A 26,355-nucleotide genomic window follows, 5' to 3' on the forward strand; every position below is an offset into this window, starting at 1 on the left:
GCATGGGCCACTTTGGATCCTCAGTCCCCCTCTCTCTCTGCTCCTCCCTTATGCGCATGGCTCTCTCTCTCAAAAAAAATTTATTTAAAAAAGATCTATCAGGTTTTCAGTAACCCTGACACATGTATCAAAAAAATAACCCCAACAACAACAACAAATTATCCCATTTTCAGTATTCCTAGCATTCCTGTTTCCTAGGTGACAATTATAATAACTTCTGAAAAATGCATGGCCAGGGATCAACAGATGGATGTTCCCGTTAGGGTTTTGTGGCCCCTTCCTCTGGTTATGCCATTCAACCTTTCAGGTTCGGTTTCTTATCTAGAAGGTAAAGATGAAGCCAGGGGCCACGATAGGAGTCTGGCGTGTCATACTCACTTTTGGACAGCACACAATAGTAGCATTTCAGCTCTGTCACTGAGATACACTTAATTTTAGTTTTACGCAGAAGAGTCTCCTGGAGAGGCTAAGGGACAAGAAAATATTTTAAACCGATGTTTATCTCAAGTGTCTCAGAAACTTATGTATCCTTCAAACCCTTTAAAAATGGAGACACTCTCACCAAAGTGACTAGAGACAGCATCTGCTCAGAGGAAAACAGGCCATTTTCTAAATGGACAGGTAGGTTAAAGTCTGGCACAATGCTTGTAGATAAAAAGCAACCAATTCTTGGTTGAAAGAGAAAGGATCTTAGTGATTCATATTTGAGAAAGTGTTTGTTTATACCCCCTTGAGAAACACCACTCTGGTCAGTGGTAAATAGCCAGGAGTTTTGAGAACCTATGAATCCAAGATGGAATCCCAGAGCCACTTCTACTCACCATGAATCCCTGGGAATTTTATTTAAACAATTAAGTCTGTGTCCTTATCTCTGAAAAAGCAGTGATCATGGTGGTAAGGAACAACTGTGATGAAGTTCTCAGCGTATGGTAAATGCCTAACAGGGAGAAAAGCTGGAAGGAAGGAGTTGAGACACTTATTAGTAAAATGCTTTCCTAAAAGCATTTCATATGTGATTCTCAAATAGGGCTCTGTTCTTGACTCCAAGAAAGGATAAGATGAATCAGAGGTACTTATATGTTTTTAAATATAATGTTGCTATTTCCTTCAGATATATCATGGTCCTAATAGATAACTTGAAAATATAAGCATAGATAAAATGGAATTCACCTACTATCACTGCCCATGGATGCTTCAGTTAATATATAGATATTTCCAGCTGCTTTCCGTATAATCTGATATAATTTTATATCAAAGTTGATGATGCTCCCCTAATTGTCATGGCAATGAACCTATAACGTTCTTCCCAAATCCCCTTCAGTAAAGGGCCTGTCACCCCAGCTGTTGGAATGCTGTCACCAGATAGCCTTCAGTTCTCAGCCCCTTTAGGAATTGTCACAGCTGCAGAGAGCTGTCTCACCAAGGCCACAGCCCTCTCCTGGGATGGCCCACTTCTGGTGACTTATCCAGGAGGAATATGAAGCTCCCTGCAGAGTCAGCCAAAGCTGTCTTTGGGCCCACATCATAGCTCAATTTCTCCCTTTGCCCATTCTTCTTCTTTTTCCTTTTATAGGTGTTGACTCCCAAGGACACTTTTTTTTAATTGAGATATAATTGATGTGTATAAATGTATCAAATTAACACATTTTATACCTTAAATTATACAGTGGTATAAAATGTGTTAATTTGATACATTTATATTACAATATGATTGTCACCATAGCCTAAGCTAACACCTCCACCACATCCCATAATGATCTTTTATTTTTTTCGTAGTGAGAACATTCAAGATTACTCTCTCAGTAACTTTCAAGTATATAATACAGTACAAAACTATAATCATGATGCTATGCATTAGATTCCGAAGCAGGTTCATTTTCTGACTACAGGCTTGTGCCCCTTGACCAACAGCTCTCCCACTTCCTCACCTCTCAGCCTCCGGTAACCACCTTTCTATTCTCTGTTTCTATGAGTTTGACTTTCTTGTTTTTAGATTCCACATACAAGTGATATCATATAGTATTTGCCTTTGTCTGACTTATCTCACTTAACATAATGCCTCCAAGGTCCATCCATGTTGTCAAAAATGGCAGGATTCCCTTTCTAAGCAATGTGTACACACACACACACACACACACACACACACACACACACACACACTGAAACTTCTTTATCCATTCATCTGTTAACAGATATTTTGGTTGTTTCCATATCTTGGATATTGAGAATAATACTGCAGTGACTATGGAAGTGCATCTATTTTTTTCAAGATCCTGTTTTCATTTTCTTTGGATATATACCCAGAAGTGGAATTACTGACCATCTGGATAGAAAATCCTTAAGACTCAACCATAAAATTTTGAAACTAATCAATGAATTCAGTAAAGTTGCAGCATACAAAATCAACATAAAGAAATCAGTTGTGGGGGCGCCTAGGTGGCTCAGTTGATTAAGTGTCCAACTCTTTGATTCAGCTCAAGTCATGATCCCAGGGTTGTGGGATCAAGCCCCATGTCAGGCTCTGCACTGAGCATGGAACCTGCTTAAGATTCTTTCTCTGTCTCTCTCTCTTTCTCTCTCTCTCTCTGCTCCTCCTCCCTGTTCATGTGTTCTCTCTTTAAAAATATTTTAAAAAAGAAATCAGTTGTGTTTTTATATAACTAACAACAAAATATCTGAAAAAGGAATTAAAAAAACAATCCCATTCACAATAACATCAAAAACAATAAAACACCTTCACAAGGCAGTAAAAGATCTGTACCTTGAATACCACAATACTTTGATATTTTGTGTGGGGATACAAACAATGGAAAGATATCCCATACACGTGGATCAGAAAAATTAATATTGTTAAAATGTCTGTACAACCCAAAGCCATCCACAGATTCAATGCAATCCCTATCAAAAACTCAAAGGCACTTTTCACAAAAACTGAAAAACTATCCTAAAATTTGTATTAGACCCAAAATAACCAAAGCAATCCTGAGAAAAATAAACTTGGAGGCATCATGTGTCCTGATTTCAAACCATACTGCATCCAGTTCCAGATGGCAACACAGGAAGATCCTGAACTCACCTCCTCCCATAGACACAATGAATTTATAGCTATTTATGGAACAAATTCCTCAGAGGAAACCCAAACTCCACTACAAAACTATAGTAATCAGAACAGTATGGCACTCGCATAAAAATATACACTTCTTAATGAATATCCTCCAAGCCCCATCCCAAATTTTGCTTTCTGTGGAACCCAATCTATGACATTCAACTAGACCGGACAAAGTTCTATTACTTTTCTTCACATTTCATTTGGAATAGCAAACCAAATAAGTAATGTTATGGTATAGTTTCACTGGATGTTAAAATTTTTAATTAACTCAATATCCCAATTATGTTTTTAGCAGTGATTTGCGTCATTGATCTGTCAGTGTGCCAGATACGGCACACCAAGATCTCTGGTGAATGGGGCTCGAGGCAGGTAAAGCATTAAACACTTACTTTGAAAAGTCTTCTGATGCTTGCCTAGTGTTACTCCCTTCTTATGATTGCACTTGGCTAAACTTCATGAATTGTAATGTATCACTATTTCTGGAGGCTGCCTGACAAACCTGTAATGCATGGAAAATGCTTTTCTCCTCTCAACCCTGTCAACTTCCTGACATGCTCTGTCTGAGTTTTTATCTAAGAGGAACATATTAGAGTTCATACCTACAGCCCAACATCAACAACAAAAAGTATTTAGCATCTCCTTCCTTAATTTCCTCTATCCCGAATGTGACTATCAGAGAAATCAATCTAGACATACCACGAATAGAAACTTAATGACCTCTGGTTTATGGGGCTGTTGAGGACCCGTAAGATACTCGGGTTTTAAGTAAAAGCCATTCCTCTTTGGTTATGATGCCACAGTCATAAGGATGGTAGAAAAATTCATAGTAAATATTGTGGTAGGGTCCCCTCCCTAAGGAAAGAAAAACAAAACAAAACAAAAATCTCAAGGCAACCTGGCTATACGCATATGTGACAACATCCCTCAAGACCTTGTAACACAAGACCCCTTAATCAGACTGCACATTTGTGTGTTACCATATATGGGAGAGAAAGAAGCAGAAAATATGTAAAAAATTATGCCGTGTGGCATTCAGGGCTCAGTTCTTCAGGTACGAACCCAACTGAGTGGTGCTGGAAGGAATAAAGTTGCTTCCTGGAAAGAAAAGCCTGGGGGTCACGACTGTCTGTGTGAGAATCCTGCTACAATATCCTGCAGCCAAGTGTGAGTTACAAGGCAGTCGTCTCCCAATAATGTTTTATCGGGGTTCATATACATATTGTGAAATATCATGGGTTTAATCTCGGCATAGAACCAAAAGTTGGTGCAGTATACTTGCACAGCTATGAAGTAGAAAAGAGAAACTTTTTGTTTGTATTACTATTACATAGATCAGCTCAGAAAATTTTGGCATGACAGAAATGAAGAGATCATCTCACGTTGGGCTCTGTGCTGACAGCTCAGAGCCTGGAGCCTGCTTCAGATTCTGTGTCTCCCTCTCTCTCTGCCCCTCCCCCACTCATTCTCTCTCTCTCTCTCTCTCTCTCTCTCTCTCTCTCTCTCTCTCTCTCTCCCCCCCCAAAAATAAACATTAAAAGAAAAATTTTAATGGAAAAAAGAAAAGAAAATTTAAGCAAATCTAGCAAGTTATTATGGGCTTAATAAAGCTGGAAAGTGAGTCAATAAATATGTATATAATTCCCTACAACTGTTTTAAGTATTTACTAAATAAACGAAAGAAACCAAAAGCATAATGAATGCACTTAAGATTACAAGTGTTCACACATCAGATCTGGGTGGTCTTGTCAAACAAGTAGCTTAATGAGAGCACAAATCCTTACTGCGTCTCTGAAATTTCAGCATCAGAAACTGACGGCCAAAGTTTATATTTAGGGCAACCAGCCTCCCAGTTTGCCCAAGTCAGGAGACAATTTCAGCACTACAACAAGAAAAACATCAAGAAAACCCAGATGGTGGGTCACCCCAGACCCAAAGAGCTAAATCCTGCCTCTCAAACACAATGGGTGTGTGAAGACCAGGATAGAGGACCAGCTGAGCCCCTGATAAAGCTTCCTTTCTATAAGTCACACTCCACAGAGTCCTGAGGTCCAGCCTCAACTCATGGAAGTCTTCTTATATGCCAAGTCACATTTTTTTATTTTATATTAAACCCACTCCATGCCTAGGAGTGGCTCAGTCGGTTAAGCATCTGACTCTCGGTTTCGGCTCAGGCCATGATCTCACTGTGAGTTCGAGCCCTGCATCTGGCTCTGCACTGACATTGCAGAGCCTGCTTGGGATTCTCTCTCTCTCTCTCTCTCTCTCTCTCTCTCTGCCCCTACCCTACTCACACTGTCTCTGTATCTTTCAAAACAAATAAATAAACTTAAAAAAAAAAAACACTCCACATACTCGAGCCCCAAGAACATAACATGGTCTTAAAGGGTTCAGAAGAGAAGGAAGTTGGGCAAGAAAAGAAACCAAGTTTGGGCACATTCTCCAGCCCCAGTACTAGAGGTGGTACTGGACCGAGATCAGGCATCCAAAAGAAACTCCCACCGTATGTATCCTTAGTTTTGCTAGGATTCGACACGATGAAAACTTTGAATAATCCAAAAGCCACAGCTAAAGCCTCTTCTGTCAGCATCTATTAAGAATCTCTGATTCTCCATGTCCTATGTTATACCTGACCAATCCCCAACACAAGTCCATATCATACAAAAAAGGAGAAGGAGGCTTCTCAACCCCAGGAACGTTTTCATCAGCCCACACCAGAAACCAAATCCCACTCAGGAAACAGGAAACTGGGAAGAGAGGCAGCTTTAGATGCCAAAATAACCAGAGCACACTCAAGTGCGAATAATTAACCACCAACTTTAACAGCACCCACATGCCATTTTTATTTCATTGTCTAAAACTTAACACTTTTTATTCAAATATCCAAAAACATGAGCAATGGTAAAGCACCATGTGCATTTGACTCTTCCCCCTGGAACAGTGCATTTTGTGGGTCTACAAAAGTGCTCAGGAAACTCACACACAAATTGGAATGTAACTCGCTATTGGGGTAGAATCGTACAGTGAAGGAGGCAGGCCTTTTAGATAGGATTCAAAAATCAATAGGAGGTTCTAGTTCATTCGCTTTAGAGTCTCGGTCATCATATATGGAGTTATTTTTATGCACTAAGGTTTATTTTCGTAAAACTCTCTACTATCCTGTAACACCCATCTCCGTGTCTGAGCAGTAAAATAACAATAATAAAATAACAACAACAATAATAATAATAATAATAATAATAATAATAATAAAAGTGTAAGAGAATTCAATTGTCCTGTGCACCAGAAAAAACAAAGCCCTGAGAACTGAGGGGTTACAAAACCAATTTCTCCTGCTTTCATCTTATTCTACCATCCAACCTCTAAGCAGTGGCTCTCAAACTTGACTGACATCACAATCATCTGAGAGCACCCTGCCACTCAGCACCAAGAGCTGAGCCCCAGCCAATCTCCTGATTCAGTAAGGAGACCTCAAGACTCTGCATTTCTAATGAACTCCCAGGTGATGCTTAATACTGACTGTCCAGGGACCACACTTTGAGAATCACTGCCCTAAAGTGTTTGCCTTCAGAGCACGTGCTGAGTCGGGACCCATTAGCAGCATTCCCCAAGCTTGAAGGAACAGACACATCACCCGGCCACCTTGTTATAACACCTATTCTGATTCAGAAGGGCTGGGGTGGGGGCTGAAATTCCGCATTTCTAACTAACTCTCAAATAATCCCAGGGATGCTGGTCTGTAAATCATTTTTAGCAAGACCTAAAAATACTTTATACAGAATTTAGATTCCTTTCTTCAAGACAAAAGATGCAACTAAAAAATGGAAATTCAGAATCTCACTGGGAAAAGCAGCCTGAAGGAATGTTTGGTTCCAAAGCATCCTGCTTTTTCTGTCTTCAGATCACCAGTTCTAGACTTCAGAGGGCTTGTGCTCTTTTTAATAGCACAGAAGGAGCAGAAGCTTACAGAAATTAGAAATGATTAGATAGATGCACTTAACTTGCATCTAATACCATTCCTTGATATTACCTGGATCTTTCTCTTCTTTCTTTCTTTCTTTCTTTCTTTCTTTCTTTCTTTCTTTCTTTCTTTCGAGAGGGCACAAGCGAGCAAGAAGCAGAGAGAGAATCCCAGGAGGGGCAGGGAGAGAGAAAGAGAAGTGGGGCTCACCCAGAGCAAGCCTTGTGTTTACCCAAAGGGACACGAGCTCACCTGAAGCGGGGCTCAAGTTCACCCAGTGTGGGGCTCAAACTCACAAACTGTGAGATCATGACCTGAACTGAAGTCAGATGCTTAACAACCAAGCCACCCAGGTGTCCCCGATATTACCTGGATTTTTACCTGCTACGTTCACAGACTGTTCTAAAAGTAAAGGCCACTAAAGGACGAGATCTTCAAGGGCAAGGACTATTTCCACGTATTTTTGCATTTCTATAACTTGGCAAACCTGGTACCTAATAATAGATTGGGGGTTGGGGTGGGGTTGGGGGTGAAGCAAGCAGTAAAAAAGAAATAGAAGTAATTAACATTTTTTCTACTTAAGAGTTTACCAAATAGTTATGTTCCAATTGAATATAGACACAAATATATATTAATGTTAATATTGTGCTTTTAACATTTTGTGTGTATTAGAAAAAAACATTAAAACATCATTTCATAGATATTGCCAGCTAGGTGGGCAGTACTAAAGGGAGGTCCAAGTGAAGATCAAGCCTTGGACACAGATGGGCATCACAGTGTCTCCAGTTAAGTAATCTCTATGCCCCGCATGAGGCTTGAACTCATGACCCTGAGGTCAATAGTTGCATGCCCTTCCACCTAAGACGGCCAGTCGCCCTTCAGTAACAGCATCTTAGCCCCCATCCCTGCCAATCTGCAAAACTACAACTATTAGCAACTTGTTAGCAAGCTGATTAAGGAACAGCTGGTTTAAATCTTTAAATTACCTGATTATATCTCTAGGAGAGCAGTGCTTTCAGGGTAAGGATGAAGGCATTGAAAACAGGATCATCTCTATCTCTGGATTATTTGTCTTCTTTCGACTCATGAGCATCTATCTTCAGGTTTTCGTGATCTTTTTTTTTTTTTCTTTTTCAATAAACTCCCAATTCCTGAAAAATCTTTAAGTACTTAAAAAAAAACATTGCAAACTACATTTTAAGTACCAAAAAGCTTTAATAACGTGTCTTTTTTTATTTTTAAGGTTTGTTTATTTATTTATTTATTTTGAGAGAGAGAGAGACAGACAGAGTGCAAGCGAGGGAGGAGTAGAGAGAGAGGGAGACACAGAATCCGAAGCAGGCTCCAGGCTATGATCTGTCAGCACAGAGTTCCACGAGAGGCTAGAACTCATGAACCGTGAGATCGTGACCTGAGCCAAAATTGGACGCTTAACCAACTGAGCCACACAGGTGTTCCACATATGTCTTTAAAAAAAGAAAGAAAGAAATTATTTCTTTATTTTGAGACAGTGCATGTGTGGGGGGAGGCGGGGGGGGGGGGGCGGGTAAAGAGAGAGAGAGGGAGGAAATGAGAGAATCCCAAGCAGGCTCCACACTCAACTCAGAGCCCCACGAGCGGCTAAATCTCATGGATCATGATCTGAGTCGAAATCAAGAGTCAGATGCTTAACCGACTGAGCCACCCAGGCGTCCCAATAATGTGTCTTAATGAAAATACATTTCAATTTTTGTCAGTATGGGCAGTAGGAATGCAAGATAGGATTTTTCCCTCTTTACTTACTGTATTTGAGGTTCTAGAAACCTCTAGACTTATTGAGGGCGATCATCTAATGTACAGGCCAATTTGAGTTTTCCCAGTTGTCCTCTGTATTGTCTTCTTATGGCTATATATTGCTATTTGCTTTATTCTGAGTACAATAAAGACTGATGCATTGGTTTTATTATCTCTCTTTAATCTTCTATCATACACTAAAATCTTACCCTCAACTTTCTTTTTCAGTTTAAATTCTATTATTTTTTTCCTTTTTAAAAATTAAGGCAAACTTGGAGTGCCTGGTGGCTCAGTCGGTTGAGCGTCCAACTTCGGCTCAGGTCACGGTTTCACGGTTCATGGGTTCAAGCCCCACGTTGGGGTCTCTGCTCTCAGCAGAGAGCCCACTTCAGTTCCTCTGCCCCCCTCTCTCTGTCCCTCCCCTGCTCACGCACTCTCACTCTCAAAAATAGATAAACATTTAAAAAAAATAAGGCAAACTTTACAGACAATAAAATCCACTCTTTTTATATTACAGTTCCGTAAGTCTTGATAAATGTATACAGTCAGGTCACCACCACAACAATCAAGACACTGAACATTTCCATTACCCCAAAATGTTCTCATATACCTCTTTGCAGTCAGCTGATCTCCGAGACCCAGCCTCAGGCGACCACATATCTGTTTTCAGTCCCTATAATATTGTCCTCTCCAAAATGTCATTTAGGGGCACTTGGGTGGCTCAGTCGATTGAGCGTCCAATTTCATGGTCAATTGAGCGTCCAAGCTCCTGAGCGTCCAAGCTCAGGTCATGATCTTGTGGGTTCGTGGGTTTGAGCCCTGTACCAGGCTTTGTGCTGACAGCTCAGAGTCTGGACCCTGCTCCAGATTCTGTGTCTCCCTCTCTCTCTGCCCCTCCTCCGCTCATGCTCTGTCCCTCTCTCAAATAAATAAACATTAAAAAAAAAATTTTAATGATTTAAATGGACTCATACAGTACACAACCTTTGTGCCTGCTATATTTCTTTTAGCCTAACGCTTTTGAGATTCATTCAAGTTGTTAGCGGTAAGGGTACTTTGTTCCTCATTACAGCTGAGTAGTATTTCATTGTGTGGCTGTCCCACTAGTTGTTTAATTATTTATGAATTGATAGAGATTGAGGCTGTTTCCAGTTTGGGGCTATTGTGAACAAAGCTACTATAAATATTTGTGTATATGTCCTTGTATAGACATATATAATAATTTTTCTTGGATAAATACTCAGAATTGGAATTTCTGGGTTGTATGGAAAGTCTATGTTTCATTTTTTAAGAGGTTGCAAATCTCTTTTCCAAAACGATTGTGTCATTTTGAAATCTCACCAGAAATTTAGATTTTTAATTGCTCACCCATACTTGGTGTTATGGGTCATTTTAATTTTTGCCCTCCTAGTAGGTGTGGCTCTCATTGTCCTTTAAATGTGCATTTTGCTAGTAATTAGTGACATTGCACAACTTTTTGTGTGCTTCCTTGCCATCTCTCTGTCCAAACATTTTGCTCATTCTTACTGAGTTTTCTTTTTATTGAGTTACCCCTCCTGAATCTTCTTTTTTATGAAGATTTCTTTTTAGAAGAGTCACAGCTAGCTGTCTTAATATGTTTCACAATATTCATTCAGAATATGTCTGATTATTTCCTCATAATTAGACTCAAGTTAAACCTTTTTGCAAGAGTGAATCATAGGTGATGTTGTCTCCTTGTAGTGAAGACCTCATAAAGTTAGGAACATTTACAGATCTTTCTCATTGCTCATTTTTCTAATTTCTTTTTCTGCATTATGTAGATTTCTTTATGTATCGGGGAGATTATGCTTTTATCTGTGACGTAAGATGACAATATTTGCCTCCCAGGCAGTCATTTGCCTTTTGACTTCATTTGTGGTATTGTTGCCATGGAAATTTGTTTAATTTTTTTTTCTTCAAATTGTATTTGGCTGCATTTTACTTACTGCTTCTGGAACAGGAGTCGTAATTAGAACAGATTCCCTCTACACTGTTCACAAAATAATTAGCACAGCCGGCTAAGTCCACAGTGGGCTTTTTACAAGGACCAGGGGAAAGTCAGTCCAGGGCCAAGGAATCATTTGCCTTTGTCATTTGTAGTTCACTGCCATTTGTGTTTTTGTGTCCAGTGCGATCCCCAAGACACCTAACTGACTCACATGAACTCTCAGATAAGTAGCTAGTAACACTAAAACATTTCAGGTTTGTCCCACTAACACTTGCGTGCAGATGGAGAGAAGGGGGAGGGGAAAGGAGAGGAAGGAAGGGGAGTGGAGGGGAGGGAAGAAAGAAAGAAAAGGAAAGAAGAGAAAGAAGAGGAAGGAAGGGAGAAAGGAAAAAGAAAGAAAAGAAAAAAGAAGAAATCTCTCTAGCTATGGTATCCACTGGTCCCACATACAGGCCTGGCTTCTGTCTAAGGGAAACAAGACACCTCGGTCTTACGCTCAGTCAGCTCTGGACCAGCTCAGCCAACCTCGTCTTTCAGAGCCTCTGAAAGGAACACTTCTATTCATGTCAAGAAACCCCTGCACATGTCTACAGCTTTTCCTTCTTGCTGCTTTGGGCTTAGAGTTCCATTTCTATTTGCCAGGCTTTTTCTTTCACATGAAGAATTGTTTCTCTTGTAAAATTTACAGGATAAGGGATGACTCACAGCAGAGGGTCCCCAATATTCACACAGTTCTCTTAATTGCTCAGTATTTTTTTTACAGTATCTGTAGGTCAAAAATACTAATGGCTTCATGTATGAAGTGGTTACATCAAAAATAATTTAGTATATACTTATGCCCTAACAACTTCATAGCCATTTGAAAACATTAGAACACATGCATTGAAAGAAAAATTAATGTGCTTACTTTATTGATTAAGTAACCACAATTACTTACTAACAGAATGTGTATGCCTGTTTGACAATACATAGCTTCTTAAATTTTGGAATCAGGTTGGACATCAACATTCTATTTTTTGTTCCACATTTCTTTTCCCACAGTGACTGCTTCTGCTTTTTACAGCAACCACAACACCACCAGCCCCACAAGGATACGGCCTCACTGAAAGGAACATAGCGCCATCAGATGTCAGAACTATGGGTTACCTTGAACGAGCTATTTGTACAGCACCTGCCAGCTTTCAAGCATCATTGTGTCCCTGGAAATTTTAAAGTATTCTCTGGTAGCCCTGGAACTTCTCTGCAGTGCCTCTGGGCTCCCAGGACACTGTATAAGAACCATGGAGTTAAGGACAAGTTTTGCACATCTGTAGAAAAGTGTGACATGTTAATGGCCCTTTTAATGGCACAGTAAATTCTCACAAATAGGCTTCTTGTTAAATTACAGAAGAGGGACACCTGGGTGGCTCAGTCAGTTAAGCGTCCAACACTTGATTTTGGCTCAGGTCACGATTTCACAGTTTGGGAGATTGAGCCCCACATCAGGTTCCGTGCTGACAAGTCTGCTTAGGATTTTCTCTCTGCCTCTCCCCTGCTCTCTCTCTCAAAATAAATAAACTCAAAAAAATGAGAAGATAACCACATGTGGTATACTTTGTTTTATGTTTTTTCTCGTTGATCTATTCATTCAATTCTTCAGTAGATATCTATTGAGCACCTAATAGGACAGGTGCATGTCTCAGAGAAATGAAAGCTGATTTTCACACAAAAACCTAGATAGAATTGTTCCTAGCAGCTTTATTCACAATGACAACATACAGAAAAATACACAGATGGCAGAATGCCACAACAGCCCATATGTCGTTCATTGAGTGAGCAGTCAAACAAACAGTGGTAACCTAGACCATGGAATATCATTGGGCAATAGAAAGAAACATTATTGGGGTGCCTGGGTGGCTCAGTCAGTTAAGCATCCGACTCTTGATTTTGGCTCAGGTCATGATCTCGTGGTTTGTGAGTTCGAGCCCGCATCAGGCTCTCTGCCGTCGGCACAGAGCCTGCTTGAAATTCTCTCTCCCTCTGTTTTTGTCAGTCCCCTTCTCTCTGTCTCTCTCAAAAATAAATAAATTTTTTAAAAAATTTAAGAGATCTATTCACCTTCAGTGGTGATGGATCCTTAGAAAACAGACAATATCATTACTCCCTTCATGAAGATAAATGGACACATCTTTCAGGGAAAATTTAGCAGTAAATATTAATTACCTTTAAAGTGTTTGTATTTTATCACAGGAGCACCTGGGTGACACAGTTGGTTAAGCATCTGACTCTCGATCTCGGCTCAGGTCAGGGTCTCACGATTTGTGAGTTCCAGCCCCACATCAGGCTCTGCACTGATGGTGCAGAGCCTGCTTGGGATTCTGACTCTCCTTCTCTCTGCCCCTCCCCCTGCTTGTGCTCTCTCTCTCTCTCAAAAAAAAAAAAAAAAAGAATAAAGTTTTACACATACAGCATATATATATTCACTATACTTATATATTATATCTGTACATGGTGCATATATATATATATGTATATAGTAGGTATATATTTACCTACAGTACACACACACACACACACACACACACACACATAGCTTTTCACAGGCCATAGGAATTTTGAAAATCTTCTGATTAAACAGACTCTGCAGGAGATACATATGGCTCACCCATGAGCGTCCACCAGTGCTAGTCTACCGCTGTGTCTCTCTGGAAATATGTCAAACCTGGTTTTACCAAAGGTTAGACTGTCTGGCCTCTAAGGAGAACAGTAAATCAAGATACTGGGACTCTGTCAAGGTTGATTTCTTACAAGAAATCTTACAGGAAAGAAAGAAAGAAAGGAAGGAAGGAAGGAAGGAAGGAAGGAAGGAAGGAAGAGAGAGAGAGTGGGAGGGAGGGAGGGAGGAAGGAAAGAGAAAGAAAGAAAGAAAGAAAGAAAGAAAGAAAGAAAGAAAGAAAGAAAGAGAAAGAAAGAGAAGGAAGGAAGGAAGGAAAGAAAGAAAGAAAGAAAAAGAAAGAAAGAGAAGGAAGGAAGGAAGGAAGGAAGGAAAGAAAGAGAGAAAAAGAAGGAAAAAGAAAGAAAGAAAGGAAGAAAGGAAGAAAGAAAAAGAAAGAAAGAAAGAAAGAAAGAAAGAAAGAAAGAAAGAAAGAAAGAGAGAGAGAGAGAGAAAAGAAAAAAGAAAGCACGCCATAAACTGTGGGGGTGGGGAAATACTCCAGTGGTGGGGGATGAAATGCATCCTGGGGTCAGAGCTTTGTGGCATCCCTAACTCGTCCCACAAAGTACCAAAAATTGGCCTACAAAGGTCCTAGCAAAGACAGTCCTCTGGACACTGTGTAATGCTTGGTTGGGCTCACTCTGTATATCACTGCAGATTTCCATACCCAAGTGATCGAGAGAGAGTGGGACGTCAGGATCTGGAGCTGACAATAGGTCACCGGCCTTCTCCCTCTTCTCTGAAGTGGCTTAATTGAACACATCTGAGTGTGGCCTCAGGTATAAAAACACTGCAGGCTCCCCCAGCCCCTCCCAGCTTCCTGTTGCCCGAGGAGCTCTCGACCCGGCATCCAGCATCATGAAGGCCTGTGTGGGTTTGGGAGGATGGCTGCTCCTACTCGCTTCTTTGATTTGGACGTGTTCTGGGCAAGAGCCAGGTATCAAAGGTGACCCCGAATGCTGGTGCCTTGAAGGGGGAGTTTCTCAACCACCACGAGCCGTGGGGCTTCTGGTGACTTAGACTCGATTGCCCTTCCCCCCTCCAAAATTTAAGAACTCTGACTCTCCTGGCTCCGCGCTTTATTTTCCCCTTGTGTCCAGCCGGATACTGTTGAATGAGTGAAGGAATACTGAGCTCAAGGAGTTGTGTTTTCTGCAGGTTCTAGGAATTAGTCTCTCTTCTCCCACTTCTTCCACACATCAGCTGATGGAAATTCCCACCAAACCGTCCTTGGACCTTCTGCTCTGTCATGTGGCTTTTCTCTCCCCTTTCCCAGCACCTCCTCTGTTCTTTCACTTTAAACCTTAGCCCCTTGATCACACGTTAACTGGCCTGCCTCGTCGAACTGCCTCTCTTCCCATCCAGAGCATCACTGCACAAGATGCAATGCAAGTGCCTGTTTCTTAAGATGAGACTCTGACCAAACCCCTCCTTAAAAATTCTGGTGCTTCAGGGCGCCTGGGTGGCTCAGTCGGTTGAGTGTCCGGCTTCAGTTCAGGTCATGATCTCACGATTCATGAGTTTGAGCCCCCGCGTCAGGCTCTGTGCTGACAGCTCAGAGCCTGGAGCCTGCTTTGGATTCTGTGTCTCAGTCTCTCTCTGCCCCTCCCCCACTCGTGCTCTGTCTCTCTCTCTCAAAGGTAAATAAACGTTAAAAAAATTTTTTTTAAATTCCGATGCTTCCCAGCAGCCAGCTGGATGAAGCGTAAACTGGCCTTCAGCATGCCATAAAGCCTGACCTCAAGCCACCTTCTGATTCCGTGTGTCTGGTTCGTCCCCAAACGGGCTGTCAGACTGCTGGTTTCCCCCACAGGCACTGCAAGGTCCCACTCTGGTACCTGGAGAAAATCTGGTGCAGAACCCCTCATAATATATTCAAGCCATGCAGATCACAGACGTTGGGTCACATCAAAAGAAGCAGATGTTAATTTAAAAACTAAGAGATTTATAAACTGTTCTAAATGCTCAGAAGGGAAAGTCAGATTACAAGCGCATGTAACAAGCAGAATTGATGTGGTTCCCAGGGGACAGGAGAGCCTTCCTGAAGAAGTCCTATGTAAGGTAGGACCTTGGGGATGTCCTGTCTTGGGGTAGGACTGAGAACAGGGAATGACTCTCTGCTTTTCTGGCTTAAGTTAAAAAAGAGTTGGGCGAAATGTCTCTGTTTCTGAAGTGGTGATCTGTGTGTAGGCTGTTGGACTGTGACCAATGTGAACGGAACACAGGGAAGTGGAAAATGGTGACTTGAGTAGACAAGGGAGGGTAGAAAGGGCAGTGGGGGGGGTATGAGATGAGGGGGTGTGGATCTTAAGCAAGAAGGCCATCCTCTCTGCACAGGGCATGCTCTAAGAACAAGCCTTCCCCAGGCCTGGGGTGATGTGCTGGCCCAGCCATTCATAGAGAGCTGAAGGACAATGTCCCAGTTGTAGGGAAGCTAGGGATAGAAGATTCTGTGATGGAAACATCAGGACTCAGGAGTGAGGCAGGGAGGAAAAAAAATCAAACATGACCACCCCCGCTTTGTGCAGGTTCCCCAGGAAGAGAGCACAGGATCTGTCCCCACCCCATCCGGCCCTAGAACCTGAAAAACAGGGCCTGGCTTACTTCTGGGGCAGATGCCAGGTTAGGGCAGCTCATGTTAAGGACTTTGGTCTTTTTCCTACTCACTGTAGGAACCCCAACCAGGAGACCAGGGTCGGGTAATAAAGATGAGAATAGTGTGCTGAGAACCGTTGCATTCGTTTGACTTAGGGTCTCAGCCACCCCACAACTGCTCTCAGCAGTCACAAAACCAAGTCAGGTGCATGAAGGATTGTGGAAGGCAGAATGACTTCTCAACAAGTAATCCCTTGTAAACCAGTTGTGTGACGTGGTGGAGCCCTGGCCTGACCGGGCTTGCCTGTCAAGATGACCCCTGACCAGCTCATACACTTGGCCAGCCAGGCCCTTGAGTCCCTATTTCCAAGTCTGCCAAACACAGAGACGCTCATTCAATTCCTCAAGGATATTAAGAAGTTCAAACTTAAAATAATATTAGAAATGTGATGGTCCAAGGAAAGAATGAATACGCAGGTGCTTTGTAAAGATAAATCACTCTCAAAGTTTTGGACCATGAAATTGAAACTGTGTGTGTGTCTGTCTGTGTCCCAGTGGTTGGAAATGCCTGGTAGCAAAGAGGCATATGAGGCTATTAGGACTTATTGTCATGGTCAAGTGTCTCTTGTACTTCAGAGCCAACAATGAGTAACTTTGTGCAATTTCTAGAGTGGTCCCCTCTTCTCTGTGGGGGATACATTCCAAGGCCCCCAGTGGCTGACTGAAACCGTGGGTACTACTGAACCTTATGTATGCCATATTTCTTCCCATACGCACATACAAACGATGAAGGTTAATTTATAAATTAGGCACAGTAAGCAATTAACAACAATGGCCGATAATAAAATAGAACAATTATAATAATATAGTGTGATAAAAGTTATCACTCTCTTTCAAAATACCTTATTATACCATAACCACCCTTCTTCTTGTGATGATGTGAGATGATACAATGCCCACGTGTTGAGATGAAGGGAGGTGAATGACGCAGGTGTTGTGCTGTTCCACACCACCCCATTCGCTGCTACTGACCTTCTGAAGTCAGAAGGAGGATCATCTGGGCGCCTGGGTGGCTCAGTCAGTTAGGTGTCTGACTCGTGATTTCAGCTCAGGTCATGATCTCATGGTTTGTGGGTTTGAGCCCCATGTTGGGCTCGGTGCTGTCAGTGCAGAGCCTGCTTAGGATTCTCTCTCTCTCTGCCCCTCCCGAACTCGCTCGCACATGCATGCTCTCTCTCTCTCAAAATTATTTTTTTAAAAAAAAATTTTTTTTCAACGTTTATTTATTTTTGGGACAGAGAGAGACAGAGCATGAATGGGGGAGGGGCAGAGAGAGAGGGAGACACAGAATCGGAAACAGGCTCCAGGCTCTGAGCCATCAGCCCAGAGCCTGACGCGGGGCTCGAACTCACGGACCGCGAGATCGTGACCTGGCTGAAGTCGGACGCTCAACCGACTCCGCCACCCAGGCGCCCCTCAAAATAAACTTTAAAAAAAACAAAGAGGAGGATCATCTGCTTCCTGACCACAGTTGACTGCATGAAACTGAAATTGCAGAAAGGGAAACCACGGATAAGCAAGGACTCCTGTGCCCTAACTAAGTCACCTTTAATACTAAATCTTGCCCTCATGCACTCAGGCTCCAGCAGCTTTATTTGGGCTACTTCTGTTACTATAGTAACATCACAATACTTCAGGTCCCCCACAAAGGTCTAGAATCCGATCAAGCCCTTGCCTCCTTTCCTGAAAGTAAGGTCCATGTTATCCTTCTGTTTCTCCCCTCCTGGTATTTAGGACAGGCGGCACCAGAATGCTCAATTTCCGTCTAACATTTTCCTTCCTTGCCTATTTACCTGCTGTGGGCCTGACTATTTCCAGCAGCAAAGGCATAGCAGTAAAGAGCTTCTATCTTTCTGGATAGTGACAGTGGTAGTTTGGGCCAGGGTCTTGGCCAATCCCAACACCCAGTCCAATACCAACTGGCCAATCTAATACCCAATCCAGAGTATTGGATTCACAAGAATCCAAATTTTTTAAATGTTTATCTTTGAGAGAGTGAGAGAACTAGAAAGGGAGGGGCAGAGAGAGAGGGAGACACAGAATCTGAAGCAGGCTCTAGGCTCTGAGTGGTCAGCACAGAGCATCGTTGGCTCAAACTCATGAACCATGAGATCATGACCTGAGCCGAAGTCAGACATTTAACTGACTGAGCCACGAGGCACCCCAAGTGAGATAAATTTTGAAGGTAAAAGTGAGAAGGCTCAGGAATAGACGAGATGCAGGTATGAAGGACAAGGAGTTCGAAGAAATCCTAGCATTTCACGGCTTAGAAGTTGGATGGATTGTGGTGCTGTTGACCAAGGTGGAGAGCAAACCAGGAGTAGGGTCAATCAGAGCTTCTGGATTGTACACATACCTTTGAGAGAACTACTTCAAATATCCACTCAGATGTCTAGCAGCTAATTATAGAGGTAACTCTCAAACTTGGGAGAGAGGTCTAGGTCAGGCATGACAATGGGATTCCCCAAGGTAATGTGATGTAGTCCAAAGAGCAATGACCCAGTGTGATTTTTCAGTCTCAGCTCTGTATTCTGTGACCCTGAAAAAGTCCCTTCATTCTCACCGTATTTACTGCACACCTGCTACTGTGTGGCACACAGCCATGGGCAAAAGTTAAAACATGGGATCTATTTTCACCAAGTCCAAGTTTTCTAATACTAGGTGCTGGGGAACTCAGTTCCTAGCACGAATGCCCTAATAAAGATGCAGTCCTCTGCTCCTCCACCCAAGGTGGAGGCTTAAAGACACATCACCACGCTTCTTTCTCAGGTAAAAATTCTGAGTGCTGTGTGAATTCACTCTGGTCACCTGGGAGTGGCAGTCTGAGAGAGGTAGAGAGCCCCATGTAATGCCGTGAAGGGAATCGTGTTTTCCACAGATCTCGAAGTTCCATTTCTTGTAGTTGAAAATGGTCTTCCTTCTTGGTACCTAATAGTCCTGCTCAAACTTCTTGGAGCTGTTCACTGAAACAGATTTGCTGACTGTCTTCTTTTTTCTTTGCCTCCTTTAACAGTGTTGGTGGAATGCAGCCGTTTGAATTTTCTCGTTGTAGTTAAAAGAGCACTGTTTTACAGAGATGAATTGGTAGGCCCTGATGAGTTATTTCTGGGGACTGGCTGTCAGGCAATTCGAGTGTGGCCGGACAAACTTGAATTTGACTATCCTGTTAGTCTGTGCGGAATTACGACGCAGGTAAGAGAAGGAATCGTTCTCCCGGGTACCGTCTGTACAGTCTTTGGAAGCACTGCTTTATGTTTGTTCTTATTATTTATTATTATTATAACAGGCTACTGGTCTTGATCACTGGTACCACAGACTGAGCAGATGCATAGAAAGAACCTGAAGAACATTTTCTGTTTACATTCACCAGAGACCTACCGTGTGTAGGACATGGACAGTGAATAAGAAACTCAAAGAGCTTTCTCTTAGGAAGTGTAGCATACCCATTATTACATGGATAGCATGATAGATTAGCCAGCATTTTCACACAGTTTCTAATCCTCAGAATTTCACGAGGTTGATGTCATCTACACTTACATAGATTAAAGAATTGAGGCACAGGGGCCAGTGATGTAACCAAACTCGGGAAGTCAGGGCCAGAAACCAGGTCTGCTGACACCTATGCTAATAAGCTCTTAGTTTTATTTTGTTTTCAGTTATGACTCTGGGATAAGCAACTCTAATTATAGAATGTACGACAATGACTTTTTTTTTTTAAGACCATGGGGATTTGGAGGAAAGGGAGATCTGGGAGGGTCTTGAACTAGCAATCTGCTTTACTTGTTCTTTTCCTCACAAGAGAGTACCAAAAATCTGAGTACCAATATCCTAATAAGGAAAGCTCTGGGAGGGTTTCGATGTAGGAGGTTTCTACCACACCAAAGGTGAGTATAATACATCCGATTTATCTCATCTTCGTGGGCGTTGCTTTAAACATGGGGCTAAATATTTTCTGCCAGGAACCTGGCCTTCAAGTCACAGGTAAGGGAAAACTTGGACATGGGAGCATGAAGTTCCTTCACTGGACCCCCTTCCCAGACCCATAAGGATCGTGGTCTGAAAGCACAGTTCATGCTGGTCCAGCACCTTGCACCAGCCCTTATTCCCCCCACAATGCCATGCTAGTCACTTAGCTCTACTCCGCTACACCTGCCTTGGAGAGATCCAAAGGCATTTGAGATGCTTCTAGAGGTTCAAGGCACCTGCCACTCCTAGAGTCCTTGGCAACAGCCTAACTCAGTATTGATCAGGGATCAGGGATCAGTAAGCAGGATGATTTTTTGCCTCCCCACCCCCGCCCACCCCATGGTCATTTGGAAATGTCTAGCACCAATTTTAGTTGTCAAAACCGGGCAGGTGGTAGGGTGCTACTGGCATTGAGTGAGTAGGGGCCACACACGATGTTAGACACCCTACAGGACAGTCCCCACAACAAAGGATTATGTGGCCTGAAATGCCAACAGCATCGTCGTTGAACAACCTGGCCTAACCCATCACACTTGCCCTCTCCCCCACCTTTGTGCTCTGAGCAGCCTTTCGCTAAAGGAGCTTAGAACCATGAGAGCAAACACAGCCTCAACTCTTAGCCTCATTGCTACATAAACCAGATGACAACACTTCACATTTCTAAAACTGCTTTTTTCCTGTTTCACCCCTTCACCGGAATCACTGAACCAGACAAATCAAGAGACCCCAGGAAATACATGCTTCATCCATCTAATAGGATACTATGCAACTAATAAATTTATACAATAATCCAACAGCTTGAGAACCTCTCTATTGAAGTAGGGAAACGAGAGATCTGTAGATCTTTTTTTTTTTTTTTAACTATATATATAGTATATGTTGACTATAAAAAAAAAAAAGGCGGGGAAAAAAAGTTAGGTGGAAATACATGCAAATTGTTACAGAATGAAAACAGGCTGATCTGCTTATAGGAACTAAATCTCATTTGTTGAACACCAAATACACTTCAAAATTCCCTAAGAGGAGTACATGTTTTCCATTCAGAAAACTCAGTTGTTTAGCACAAATACATAATTTTCCGTTAGCTGTCTTCCTTTTGGTCTAAGAGTTTTTCAAGGATCTGGAGTCCAGAAGTAAAGAAAAAATACCACGTTTTAATACGGAGATCAGAGAAAGCATTTCAGATACCCCTCGATAAGGGTCATCTTAAAAGTCCTCTTCTCGTGGAACAACTTTTCTCCCCAGCAGCTGTGGAAAATTTTTCCTCCCTAGAATCTTGATTTGAAGAGTCTAACGCAAAACTTTCAGGGTCGAATGACCTTCAACCTCCAGTTCTATTCAAAAGCCTCTGCCACCCCCTCTCGTTCTGTTGTGTGATGCAGCTAAATGCCTCTGCTTTGCCAAAGAGAATTTAACTACCCTAACTGGGGTAAATATCATGATCTCTGGAGACACTGTGTGGCCAATTTTTTATTCAAATATATTAAAATATGTTGAGACAACTGAACACCTGTTTCAAGGGCCTCTTTTCCCACCAGGTCTTCTGTGATGGAGCCGTCTTCCATTCCTGGCTCACCTATGTACCAAAGAATCAATCCATTTCTGCTAAACTTCACCTGGAGTGTACAGTTCCCAGGTCAGTCCAAAAACTCCATTGGCTCCTTCCTTCAATACCGATAGCTCTTTGCTGAAATGCACTGCTATCTACTTGGAAACCTTGAAAATCGTGACTGTTTTTATATAGCTTCTCAGGGTGTCTGTCAATGCTGTTGAACCTCTACAGAAGCCCACTACTCAGAGGTCAAAGCTCGGGACAAGTGAGTTACACAGAATTACAAAACCGGGAGTGGACTTCGCTTCTTAGTTTTAGACCCTTGGGTTCCTTCTATCCTTTCTCCCACAGATCATGAAACTTGCTGCCAAACATAACTCACAGCACCAACACTTGACGCACAGCATCTACGCAGATTTCTAAGGCAGGAAGTTGAGGTTTGGGAAGGCAGAGACATAATAATCCATTTCCCCTCCTGCATTCGAAATCCATTAATAAATCATAGGCTATGAAAGATGTCAATCAGAATGTAGTTTTATGTATAGTAAAGGCACGGGCAAATGAAGCTTTAGCCCTACAACTGGAAAGCCTCATGCAAGTCCCCCTGAAATGAGCTTGCAGACCCAGGGGAAGGAAGAGCTGGAAAAATACAGGTGTCCCCCTTGCCTATAAAGCTCCGGAAGTGCTTTTGGCAGAGGTTGGCCTCCTGGTTGTGGAGCAGACCAGAACACGGCCCTCTGAAGTCGGACTCCACAAAGAGAACGGTGTTCTGCCTAAACTAAGCATGGCCAGTTCCTTCTCCCAAATTTGCCATCAGATAATACTTTCCTGATTCCTTAGAAAATTAAGGGACAGGACCTAGAGAAGTTAAGTTGTTTTTCCCATAGATTCCTGTCCTGGAAAGTAGTATAAGATACACCTGTCTTCTCTGGAAATTTCAAAAAATTAGGAGAAAAATAGTACCAAACAGCTTATTAAAAAAAGAAAAAGAGGGGCCCCTGGGTGGCTCAGTCAGTTAAGCATCTGCCTTCGGCTCAGGTCACGATCTCGCAGTTTGTGGGTCCAAGCCCAACATCAGGCTCTGTGCTGACAGCTCAGAGCCTGAAGCCTGCTTTGGATTCTGTTTCTCTCTCTCTCTCTCTCTCTCTCTCTCTCTCTCTCTCTCTCTCTCTCTCTCTGCCCCTCCCCTGCTCATGATCCCCCGCTTCCTCCTATCCTTCCTCCTATCCTCTCTCCCTCTCTCCCTCTCTCATTAATAAATAAACATTAAAAAAATTTAAAGGAAATTCTATGGCTTAAGCCATAAGTATACAATTTCTTCTAAGCCAGTTGGAATTGAATTGTGGGGACAGGATCAGAAAGTTTGTTAAGCATTGAGTCCATCAGGTCACAGCTTTTGAGTGAACATGCTATTGGATTTTCAAAGTCTTCTGCCATGTGTTTTTGTTCTGTTTTCTGATAAGATTAAGTAACTCTGCTTTGCCAGAGAGAACTTTCATTACCTTAATTGCTAATGAACTTGTTTATTGAACACTTACTATGTGCCAGCCACAAGTTTAGAAGAACTTCAGGCATTTTAATCATCATTATCAACCCCATGGGTAAGGCACTTGTATTGTCCCTATTTAATGTTTGAGAAACTTGGGCACAGACACATTAAAGATTTGCAGCGTCACACAGCTAGAGACTCCTAAATTTAACTCTAGGTAGAATGGCTGGAAAACCACTGCCTTGTATCCCTAGGCTCCTCAAGTCTGTATTGGTTAGCAAGCTCTTGTGTCAGCTTCCAACCTGACCAATGTTGTCTTTCAAACAAAAAGAAGAGACCTTTATTCCATCTTGATTAACGTATTAATAAACTTCAAGACATTCTAGGAAAATCTTGCCTTAAACCCAGTACTGTCTTCCAACAAAAGTTACAGTGAATATATTCTTGAAATAGTTTTTCTTAATTTAACAGAGGATAGTTTCTGTGTCCTTAAGTTATTATCTAACAAGGAGGGATTTGGTGAGGGTCTAGGGAGTTGAACAAGGACATGATCATGCATTGTGCTTAAGACAAAATAAAAAGTTATAGCTGTTACAGCAAGGCCAGGCAAAAGCTGGGTCCAAAGTTCAATCCCAAAGTTCAGAATGATATCTTAAGTCTTTGTATTCCTTTTTAATTCCCTTTCCCCAACCTTTTGAAAGCTCCTGTATCTCACCTGATGAGTCCTATAACAACACTGAAGTGAGCAATGACTTCCTCCTATCCTCACCTGTTCAACACTGGTTCTTGATACAGTACAGATACTGCATGAGATGTGGCTATACCCACTGGAGAGAACACTGGGTAAGGATACTTGCAAAAGCCAATATTTAATGTGCCCAATCAGGTACTCTATGACGAAAAGAAAACCGCATTTGGGCAAGTAACAACAGGTAAAGTCTAAATCCCCGTTGAAGTATAAGTGGCATACCATTCTGTAGTAGAGACATAGAGGTAGAGTCACGTTGGGTTCTTTCTCTTGTGCTTGGACCACACCATACTTGGTATTCATATGAGGAAGACCCTCTACCTTCCCGTCTTATAATTCTCTCCTCACCCTAGGATTTTTTTTTTTCTTGAACAGGAAGGGTTTCACTCTACAAATTTCATGCCTAAATATCTGAGTCCAAAACCAATGACTGTAAGAGAAGGAGTTGATAAGTTTAGAGGTTACCAGAGTAGAGCATCTTTCTTATCTTTTATGGGGCAATTAAATATCTTAAGGTGGGAGAGGGCCCTTTAAAAGAACCAAATGAGCTAAGTCATTTGGGTTTTCCCACTGGGTCCAGTTCAAACAAAATTGTAAACATGTAGAAGACTCCCTAGAATTTTGTCTTCCTTTTTGCCTATAATCTCTAAGAATTAGGCTCTACATTGCTCCCAGTCTTAAAATCTATACTATCTCAAGACCATCTGGGATATAACTCCTATCTGAGAGTTAGAGGAAAATCATATCCTAAAGCTAATCTTATGTATTTTAGCTGTTTCCATGCCCATTTTAGCCCATGGATTTGAGCTCAGAGATAATCTTCCCCCTCCTTTGAACAATATCCCAGCTCATAAACACCAAATATCAGCTAATTATGGACCTTGTTTTTCCACAGTCCACACCTTTTTATGGACCACACAATTATTCACTTCAAGAGCATTTCTTCCATCCTTTCACCGATGACTTTTAGAAGCTTTTGCCCTTGGACATTCAGCAGCAACACGAAAGTAACCCAGCCCAGTCATGTGGCATTTTGTTTTTATATATTTACATGTTTTTAATTCATTTTGTAATCCCTTTCACGATGCCTTTGAGAAGAGGCCATTTGTATTTTTAACTTTCAATGTGGCCACAAACGCATGAATAAAAACTGACACATTTTATGGTATATCTGTGTTTACTGCATTTCTAATTTAGCACTCCATGCTATGGGGCTGAGTTACCAAGAAGGTGGGAGCCTGGGGGAAGGTTATGACCAGTATTGTTCTCAGTAGCTATTTAACACCCAGCTGTTGAACATGGGTGCTGGTTGTGTGCAGTAACATGGCTAGTAAGATCACATGGAAGAGAATGAATAGAAAGTGAGACCCTGGGTGGCTCGGTTGGTTGAGCGTCTGACTTTGACTCAGGTCATGATCTCACGGTTTGTGGGTTCGAGCCCCATGTCAGGCTCTGTGCCGACAGCTCAGAACCTGGATCCTGCTTTGGATTCTGTGTCTCCCCCTTTCTCTGCTATTCCCCCGTTAGTGCTCTGAATCTCTCTGTCTCTCAAAAATGAATAAAAACACTAAAAAGAAAAGTGATATTATATTTTCAATTTGCACGTCCAATTAGTCTGAATTCATGCAAGAGAAAGCCCCTCTCTGAAGCTATCATGGTCCAGGCTCTTTCCACTGTCGTTTTCACAAGGAACAGCTGCATTTCTCAGCGAAGGTACAGGACATCTTGATCTCAGTCCACCAGGGCAAGATCTAGATTCCGCAAACCTCCCTAGGTAGAGCTGAGGCATTAAGAAATTGGGTGTGGGAGCCTGCTTCCTTGCATTATTTCTTGTGACCACCTTTTTGCCTTGCAAGTAGAGCTGTTTCCATTTCAAAAGTCTTCTTTTCCTTTGCTTTCTTCTCACTACCTCTGACTCCTCCCTCTGATTGTCTCTCCTGGGCTATGCGTGTATAGGATTGCAGGCTACAATGTCAGGGTTAAGTGCTTTCTTGGGCTCTGCAACATCGGCAACCCCTATGAAGAGATGCCCCTGCATAGCCCTCCCTATGTTCCCAGGGCTAAAGTTCCTGATACTTTACCAGCTAACTGTGAAACTCCACTTCCTAATATTACTCCCCACCATCTCCCCACCCTTACCATCTTCTCCTGCAACAATCCTTTGTCTTATTTTTACAGCTCTTCCCAATGTAAACAAGAGCCATTCAAGGAGCAGTCCAAACCTCTGTATCCCCGCCCCCCAAATCTGCTGGAAATCATGCACAGAAGCCAAGATTCTAAAATAAACCTCCACCCACCAAAAACATGTGTGTGGATGAATAGGTAGACAGACAAATACAAAAATGCATAATTTCTAGAACCTGTACATTTGAAGAGGCCCAGGCCAGGTATACTCCAAGAGTATTCTGTACTAACAATTGACTTCAGCCCCCAAAATGGGT

At 42.1% G+C, this 26,355-nt stretch overlaps 3 protein-coding genes across 9 annotated transcripts in view; 1 reads left to right on the forward strand and 2 right to left on the reverse strand.

Annotated features, from left to right (window-relative positions):
* The window catches only part of LOC106977900 (oocyte-secreted protein 2), a 127,311-nt gene that overhangs the window by 30,496 nt on the left and 70,460 nt on the right, over positions 1–26,355 (reverse strand). For 4 of the 7 annotated variants that reach the window (XR_008290325.1, XR_008290320.1, XR_008290319.1 and 1 more), the window contains one exon: positions 379–466. The exons of 1 other annotated variant lie outside the window; for it this stretch is intronic. The gene's annotated coding sequence lies outside the window, so the exon portion shown is untranslated. Of the gene's footprint in view, positions 1–378; positions 467–7,314; positions 7,562–8,053; positions 8,237–13,453; positions 13,503–26,355 lie in introns of those variants that run through there. 2 more of the 7 variants (XR_008290326.1, XR_008290323.1) reach the window with 2 other exon arrangements.
* Positions 2,755–6,279, reverse strand: OOSP1 (oocyte secreted protein 1). The gene is made up of 3 exons (XM_053203133.1): positions 5,736–6,279; positions 4,269–4,392; positions 2,755–3,957 (listed from the first exon to the last, which is right to left on the reverse strand). The coding sequence occupies exons 1-3, from the start codon at positions 5,809–5,811 to the stop codon at positions 3,834–3,836; spliced, it is 324 nt and encodes a 107-aa protein (XP_053059108.1). The 5' UTR covers positions 5,812–6,279; the 3' UTR covers positions 2,755–3,833.
* On the forward strand, positions 14,363–25,063 carry LOC128311755 (oocyte-secreted protein 3-like). Its single transcript, XM_053203132.1, has 5 exons — positions 14,363–14,441; positions 19,173–19,351; positions 21,664–21,761; positions 23,868–24,009; positions 24,810–25,063. Exons 1-5 carry the CDS (start codon positions 14,363–14,365, stop codon positions 24,882–24,884), a joined length of 573 nt encoding a protein of 190 aa, XP_053059107.1. The 3' UTR covers positions 24,885–25,063.

This window comes from Acinonyx jubatus, chromosome D1 (assembly GCF_027475565.1).
Source record: "Acinonyx jubatus isolate Ajub_Pintada_27869175 chromosome D1, VMU_Ajub_asm_v1.0, whole genome shotgun sequence".
In the NCBI taxonomy this organism is placed as follows: Eukaryota; Metazoa; Chordata; class Mammalia; order Carnivora; family Felidae; genus Acinonyx; species Acinonyx jubatus.

Excerpts from the sequence above, each read along its gene's own strand:
- OOSP1 (XM_053203133.1), bottom strand. The coding sequence starts at position 5,811 with ATGAAAACGTTCCTGGGGTTGAGAAGCCTCCTTCTCCTTTTTTGTATG. Across the intron at positions 4,393-5,735 it reads TTGTGTTGGGGATTGGTCAG|CTGTGCAAGTATACTGCACC; the intron begins GTATAACATAGG and ends TCTACTTCATAG. Across the intron at positions 3,958-4,268 it reads TGCCTTGTAACTCACACTTG|GGGACCCTACCACAATATTT; the intron begins GCTGCAGGATAT and ends TTCCTTAGGGAG.
- LOC128311755 (XM_053203132.1), top strand. The coding sequence starts at position 14,363 with ATGAAGGCCTGTGTGGGTTTGGGAGGATGGCTGCTCCTACTCGCTTCT. Across the intron at positions 14,442-19,172 it reads GTGTTCTGGGCAAGAGCCAG|TGTTGGTGGAATGCAGCCGT; the intron begins GTATCAAAGGTG and ends CTCCTTTAACAG. Across the intron at positions 24,010-24,809 it reads CCCACTGGAGAGAACACTGG|TCCACACCTTTTTATGGACC; the intron begins GTAAGGATACTT and ends GTTTTTCCACAG.